Source organism: Amblyomma americanum, chromosome 11, assembly GCF_052857255.1.
Source record: "Amblyomma americanum isolate KBUSLIRL-KWMA chromosome 11, ASM5285725v1, whole genome shotgun sequence".
In the NCBI taxonomy this organism is placed as follows: domain Eukaryota; kingdom Metazoa; phylum Arthropoda; class Arachnida; order Ixodida; family Ixodidae; genus Amblyomma; species Amblyomma americanum.
In genome coordinates, this window is record NC_135507.1 from 43,274,006 (window position 1) to 43,280,028 (window position 6,023).

Genomic DNA, 6,023 nt, shown 5'->3' on the forward strand with positions numbered 1-6,023 from the left:
CCTAGGTGTCCAATCGAGACAGATACTGCACCATTACCTTTCGCCCAAATATTATTAAGGGGATTCGGTATGCAATAATATGTATTTAAAGAAGAACAAAGTAAATTTTCAATCAGGGGTTGGGTTTATTATGTATATAAATACGGTATATAATTAAAATTAAGGTACAGGTGATTTCCGCAGTGCCTTCGGCTGTGAAGCAGGCCACGCGGTAGCCGCTGCAAGCCTTTGGTCAACTAGTCTTAACTTCACCGCATGATAACAGATGCAAGGAACGCCCGCTCATGCTCATGGCCAGTTCCTGTTTTTGATTTCACCTTCCAAGAAAATGCGTTTGCTTACGAATTCTTTCAACCCACCTGGCTCTAGTGGCAAACCCAGTAAGGCATGTGCTGCAAGTGATCAACCTGAAAGTGAACGTATGAGAATAGATCCACCAGTCTCGGCCACAGCATGTGCCACTTTAGCCTAACAGTGGGATCCATCCGTCGTAGGGGCCTGGCAGTGGAGCGGGACTTTGTTGAGTGCCCATCTCAGATGCTTGAGAATTGGTGCTGGGACCTAGAGGGGCTGCGCCGCATGTCCCAGCACCACGCGACTGGGGAGCCGCTTCCCCATGACCTGGCCGACTTGCTCATCGCCTCGCGGCTCGCCAACGTGGGCCAGTTTAACCTGCGCCAGATCACTCTCGCCATGTTCGACCTGGAGCTGCACATCAAGCCCCAGGTACGCATCAGTGAATTGGCCCAATGCTTGGCCTTGAGTGTGACGCTTGATTGGGCATAGTGGCAGGTTTAAGGGAACACCGACAACAACTCAAGTCCAATTTCTGTTTTCAGTAACATTTAGTTGTTTGGCTTTTTGTGACTCTGTTTATGTTTGTGTGGCAGCAAATAAAGTATATACACTTTAGTCTCAATCATACAACTCTCGCGTGATCACCAAAGATATTTGTATCGTACCTGAGTTCATTAGACGAGTAAATATGGTATGTATCGTTGCTTGGCAGCAGGGCATGAAGGGAAAGCCTGTGGTTGACAATGTGCAATGTCTTGCAGCAGGGAGCTAGAGTACAAAAATTAGGATCCATTTTTAGGGCTGATGCCCTTGAGATAGAGAGTAAAGGTGTTCTTTCTTACCCTTGCCGTTTTTTTTTTCTTTTCATTGTTCATTCACAGGCAGAAACAGCTGGGCTGTTCCGCAAAATCCAGGAACAGCTGCTGGGCTACAAGCCCCAAGATGGGACCAACTTTTCTGCCAACTTCGGCCACCTGATGGGTGGCTATGACGCACAGTACTACGGCTACCTGGTGCGTAGAAGTTTTTTCATATTTTTTTTCGTGCCAAGCGCCCCAGCATACTTCGGAATCTTCGAAGGTTTACAGGAAGGGTGATATACACGCTTCTTAAAAACAGTAGCAGCATTCTACTTGCTGTCATGCACCGTTATGCTTTAGGCCCTTGCACAACATGCAGTCGTACAGCCGACGTGGACTTGAGGTTGCAACAGATCAAAAAGCATTGGAAGGGGTCACTCCATGCCAAACAAAACGTGTTCCACTTAAACTTCCTGACGTAAATGTGATTGAATGCTACTGGGGAACTACTAACTTTGATAGTTTTACTTGGACCACCATACTACGCAGGTCGGCTGCTGACCCAAAAGGCACGGGTTTGATCCCGGCCGCAGCGGTTGCATTGTGATGGAGGCGAAATGCTAGAGGCCCGTGTACTGTGCATTGTGTCTTGAGTGTATTCTGCTACTTGTCTACACACGCCTTTTTGCCTGAAAGCAGTCTAGGCAAAGCGCTCAAATTGGGAGTAAGGGTCGATCAGTTTCAACCGGTATTCCTGTTCATGTGTTCTGTCTTTGCCTGACCTCCGTTGGCTTGCTGTCCCACCAACAGTGGAGCCAGGTGTTCAGCGCGGACCTCTTTGAGACGCGCTTCAAGAAGGAGGGCATCCTGAACCCCAAGACCGGCATGGACTACCGGAGGCACATCCTGGAGCCTGGCTCAACAAAGGTGCGGAAAAAGCCTGCACGCATTTGTACTGGGGGGGAGGGGACTGTGGGAGTGGTGAGGTGTGGTACATTAAATGCCTTGGTTGTGCACAAAAGCAGTATGTTTAATTCATCCCTATGCCGCGTGAATGAATTTGCATTTGAAGTCGCTGACGGCCGTGATGTTGGTTGTCTGTTCACTCAGAACGCGGAAGAGCTCCTGAGGGACTTCTTGGGCCGGGACCCGACCATGGACGCCTTCCTCAGAAGCAAGGGCCTGGCACCTTCGAGTTGATGTGACAACAAACAGTTGCCTCTGGACTCTTTAGCAGACTTGCATATTTTTAACATTTTTCTTTTTTTTTCACAAGAACAGTGGGGAGAACGACCTCTAATCTTACGTGTCTGCTTGTGGCGTCGCGCTGCTTGAAGACAGAAGATTGCTCAAGCTTTTTGTACTTTCTATGTGCCATGCTGTGTACGGTTGTTGGACACCGGACACATGTGCCTAAGTGAGGACTTTGGATACATTTTTTACATGCGTTATGCTGGATTAAAGGGCCATATGATATTGTTTCTTTCGTTTCGTGATTTTGTGGATTGTGTGATGTGTGCAGTGAAATTTGTGCGTGATGGATATAAACAAAAATGATGAGGTCTCATGGAAATTTTCGACACCGGCCAATGGTAGGATCTCATTGTTAAGCAGTAACTGCCAAAAGCCAAGTAGTAGGTGAGAATTTATTTGAAAACACTGACGGCATTGATGATGATTCAAATGCATGTAAAGAAACACAAAAAGCAGTTTTGCTTGCGGATGACATTAATATTGTCTTGCATCCTGGTGTTTGCATGTCATTGGCAGTATTACAAGGCATAGAAAATGATGCGAGTGATGCTGGCACATCATCGTAGGCCACATTAGCCGCATTTCGACAGAAGCGACATGTAGAAAACTGCTATGTGCTATGGGATATCCGTGCACATTAAACAGCCCTGTGTGGTCGAATATTGGGATGTTACACTGCACCGCACCACTTGCTGTACCAAGAACCATGCTGTTTGACCTATTGTGGTACAGAAAATTATCCGGAGAGATACTTGAATGTGGATTGTTGGTAAGTAAAAGGTTGTCAAAAACTTAAATGCGACAGCATTAGAGTTCGCATCATGCTATTTCGTGACCTGCGTTAGTCGCAAAAGCTGCTGATTAGTCGAGAGGGCGATGATGTCACAGGGTCACGTGACAACGACGCAAAAAATCTGAACTGAAAAATAAGGGTTGAGCGCACAATGGGAAAGGGTGAGACAAGCAGGTTGGAACAGGTACTCTGCACTTGCTCAGTGCACGATTTTATATGTACAAATGAAGATACGATGACAGTTTCATTGCGTACCTGGTGAAAAAAAACAAGCGCACAAATGTGTAGTAGCAACATTACTCCTAATGCTGTCTCATTTCATTCTTACGTTGACTTATGTGTCACCATAACTTTTTTTTCTCAGAATTTATCTTTTTCTGCTGCCTTTCACATCAAAGTTGACACACTTTTTTCTTGAATTCTATGTTTTTTGGCTACCATTCATGTCCTCTGTGGTCCTTCATTTAATGGTAGAGATTTGGGCGGTGAAGGAAAACTTGACCCTTTGACACGTTATGTGCGCACTTGTGTACAAAGCGATCTCTTGGCCTTTTCCGGCTGTGGGCAGCCCCTAGCAGGGATTTCTTTGCTTCAGGTCAACGTCTCATCCTTCATCTGACAAATAAGCTTGTTTTTAATGGTGTTTAGCGAAAGCAGTAAATAATTTGCGAAAGAGTGAGTGGGGTAGCACATTGTTATTTTCGTGCAGACTTATTTGCCACCTATAGTAAAATAATTTGGGGGAGAATTTCAGGTGTGACATGCACCTTACATAAAGAGCTATTTCCATGATCCTCTGGGTATTTACTTGACAGGTCATGGCATTTCGATGTTGCTGTTTTCATCAATTATGACACTGATATTTTGCACATCCCTGCAAAAAAATCAATCTCTGTTATAGTATTAACAGTGGCGCTCCAGCTGCTCCATTTGGACCATTCTGATACATTTACATTTTGCTTCTCCAGTCTGCCCCAAAAGCGGAAAATTGATCGATCAATATTGCGCCTAAGCTGCGCAAAAAGAAGACGCAGTCACAAAAAAAACGACTATTCTTGGAACCATTCAGGCTTTCGGTTGGCGACATACTAAAACGTTTCCGCAGTTGGCAATCCAGAGTGGGCTGGCTTGTGGTAGAATTTAGCAGCCAGTTCATTTGCCACATGGAGGCAGGAAAGAAATGGGAGAGGTGATCAAGTCGTATTTTTTGAAACCAGCTGCCCCCTGCTCCTCCCACATGGCTGCCGTCTCAGCGCGCTTGCGCATGCGCAGCAGGCATTGCAGCAGACAACGTCACTGAGTCCAGCGTTACTATTGGCTGCGCCTTCAGCCAAAGACTCCCAGTTGTTCTTGCGAAATTACATGACTTCCGGCACATTTTTTGGCGTGCACCTCGGATAGCGAGGGCCTCTCCCGAGTTTACCTTCCTTCATGTTTGTGCATCATGTCGGTTGCATCAATTTAAAAGGTTGCATGCCAGTCAACCCTGAAGCAGGCTAAAGAACAAAAGCTTGAAGCAGGTCCAACGGGGTCAAGCTTTGCTGGAACAAAGGAATTTCAGCCTTGCTGATTCACTTTGCGAGCTTGATGAATTTGTAAAAAATTCCAAGAAGCGTTGAGATGATGCCAATGTGAAAAAAAGGATGGCTCAAGGTGTCCTTTGGACTTAACTTGTGTGCAAGACAGTGTCAGCATAAATAAAATATTTTGTCACTGCTTTTATGAGCACTTTTATTGTTTTTTTTTCTTCCTAGCTACACACGGCTAAACCTGATCTCATTAGTAACAAACTCTTCTGGGTGACTCCTTTGTTACATTTGTGCTGCTCCCGGGTTTCTCCAGAATTATCTTTTTGATACAAAGGTGCTCCAAAATGAATATTTTTCTGCTACAAAAATTGCTTCAGAACTTGAAATGGTTGGACCACCACTGTATTAATATAGTATTCTGTACTGGAAAACTTGAGACCTGAGTATCCTATTTAGGCAAAAAAAAAACATTCGGTTGCGATGGAAGCAAAATGGCGTGCCAAATGGTTAAGGAGTAATTCAATGAGCATCTGTCAATATTTCAGTTTATTCTGATTTAGATTTTTTGTTTTGTAACATGAAGTCAGCAAATGGTGCTTTAACCTGACTATCACCTACGCTTTATAGAATACATGCACTGGAGATTTCTACTACATCGCATACCACTGAACTTTCTATACATTCTGAGAATTTCTAGGAAATTGTGAAAAATAAAGGCAGTGTACTATTCCACAAGTAGATGTGTATTGCGTAATTAAGGCATATATTTATTTGCTTTGGGTGGGTTTTTGAGCAGCTCTGCGATCTACAGCAAAATGGAGTAGGAATTTCTGCTTTTGGTTTAACAGAATATTGGGGATATCAACGTTTAAAAAAAGGTTCACCTTAATTTGAAGTCCAGAACCAAGCACGTTGAAATTCGCCATATTTTTCTTGCATTTGAAGCTCCTCATTTCAAGCTGATTTCTTCCAATCTTATAGCTAAAAATTCAGAACTGGTGCTCAAAATAGGATGAATCCTCGATACAGTTGAAGATCACCATGTAACGAAAAGTGGAAGCAGTTCAAGATCCGAAAGTAAGGGTCTTGCTGTTATTCACTGGTATCAGCTTGTGGGCTGTCTGGTCTTCAATGAGAGGGTGGCCTGAATTACACAATCTCAATAATTTTTGCGACAGAGCCAACAAAGTAGCTGAACAAGCAGGTAGAAAATCGTACACGGCATCCATCCTATTTCGAAACCGAAAAGTTAAAAAGTGTATGTAATTTTAGCAACTAAATTTTACAAACTAAAAAGTTCATTGAGCTGAAATATCGCTTTTATATATTTATCTTTGCAATAATCACATT

General features: G+C 43.9%; 1 protein-coding gene across 1 annotated transcript; it reads left to right on the forward strand.

Annotated features, from left to right (window-relative positions):
• Window positions 1–453: 453 nt before the first annotated feature.
• Window positions 454–2,297, forward strand: LOC144109580 (thimet oligopeptidase-like). Its single transcript, XM_077642399.1, has 4 exons — window positions 454–726; window positions 1,179–1,310; window positions 1,908–2,024; window positions 2,208–2,297. Exons 1-4 carry the CDS (start codon window positions 454–456, stop codon window positions 2,295–2,297), a joined length of 612 nt encoding a protein of 203 aa, XP_077498525.1.
• The last annotated feature ends 3,726 nt before the right edge of the window (window positions 2,298–6,023 follow it).

Excerpts from the sequence above, each read along its gene's own strand:
- LOC144109580 (XM_077642399.1), top strand. The coding sequence starts at position 454 with ATGTGCCACTTTAGCCTAACAGTGGGATCCATCCGTCGTAGGGGCCTG. Across the intron at positions 727-1,178 it reads AGCTGCACATCAAGCCCCAG|GCAGAAACAGCTGGGCTGTT; the intron begins GTACGCATCAGT and ends GTTCATTCACAG. Across the intron at positions 2,025-2,207 it reads TGGAGCCTGGCTCAACAAAG|AACGCGGAAGAGCTCCTGAG; the intron begins GTGCGGAAAAAG and ends CTGTTCACTCAG.